The following is a 1186-nucleotide window of genomic DNA, read 5'->3' as shown; positions in this document are numbered from 1 at the left end:
GTGACGTAGAGCGCGCTATTGGTGACGTAGAGCGCGCTATTGGTGACGTAGAGCACGCTATTGGTGACGTAGAACACGCTATTGGTGACGTAGAGCGCGCTATTGGTGGCGTAGAGCGCGCAGACGATGACGCAGAGAACGCTGTTGGTGACGTAGAGCGCGCTATTGGTGACGTAGAGCGCGCAGACGATGACGTAGTGTGCAGAGTGGGCGGTAGGTGCTGGCGAAGTGACCTCTGAACCGGCGCGACAGGAGGCAGTAGGTGAGGCAGTTGAGCGCGCTGTTGGTGACGTAGAGCAAACGGACAGTGACGAGGGCACGCGTGAAGGACGCCACGTTGCCATGGAAACCCTCCAGGGAGAGCGTGGCCAGCACGTTCATGGCGGCGCTGTGTGGCGTCTGCAGGAACACCAGGGCGATGATGGCAACGGTGATGTTTACCTGGGGGCATGTTGTCATCGTTATCATCATCATCATCATCATCATCATTAGCAGCAGCAGCAGCATTGTTGACAGTTCAAAGATTTTAAAAAAGCAAAAAAACTGGTGGAGACTAGATTTTCAAAATTTTGTAATGCTCAAAAAGTTTATCATCATCATCATCATCATCATCATCTTCATCATCATCATGACGGCTGTGTTTGTGGCTAGAGCAATATTCGTACTACATATTAAAGTCGCTTTTAAGCACAAGGGGGCTATCCCGAAAAATGCTGTTTTGAGAAAATCGAAGGTAAAGTTTTTATCCCTTGTTCAGTCTCTATAAAACACAAGAAGAATTTTCTCTATAACCGAACAAATATACCCACCAATGAAACCAAACTTCTCCTATAGGTAGGGCAATGCCCACTTTTGGTGGAAGGAAATCCCTGAAATCTGGGTTAGCCCGCTTGTCTTTAAAAGCGACCACATGAGAGAGACTTACGTCGCTGACCCGACTGCCTGGCTGCCTCCTCTCTCTGACCTTGACCTTGTACCTAGCCAGAGCTCTGACCAGGTCCAGGTTTGTGGCGAGCGTGAGCACCAAGACAGCAGACGTCAGGTACACAACTGCACGCTCGTACTCACGCCGGAACGACTGACGGACGGAGCGGGGAGGAATAAACAGGTCAGTGTAGACAGTGAACATAAAATAGAAGCAACAGAAATGTGTTCATAATGTTATATTATATATTATTAATATTGT

At 48.7% G+C, this 1186-nt stretch overlaps 1 protein-coding gene across 1 annotated transcript in view; it reads right to left on the bottom strand.

Annotated features, from left to right (window-relative positions):
• Positions 1 to 162: 162 nt before the first annotated feature.
• Positions 163 to 1186, bottom strand: part of LOC118478713 — a 3559-nt gene continuing 2535 nt past the window's right edge. Inside the window, exons 2-3 of the mRNA XM_035972829.1 lie at positions 926 to 1078; positions 163 to 441 (exon numbers count right to left, since the gene is read on the bottom strand). Of these exons, the coding sequence (XP_035828722.1) occupies positions 163 to 441; positions 926 to 1078 (432 nt within the window). The remainder of the gene's footprint in view (positions 442 to 925; positions 1079 to 1186) is intronic.

The sequence above is a fragment of the Aplysia californica genome, unplaced genomic scaffold (genome assembly GCF_000002075.1).
Source record: "Aplysia californica isolate F4 #8 unplaced genomic scaffold, AplCal3.0 scaffold00868, whole genome shotgun sequence".
In the NCBI taxonomy this organism is placed as follows: Eukaryota; Metazoa; Mollusca; class Gastropoda; order Aplysiida; family Aplysiidae; genus Aplysia; species Aplysia californica.
This window is presented reverse-complemented; position numbering and strand designations above follow the sequence as displayed.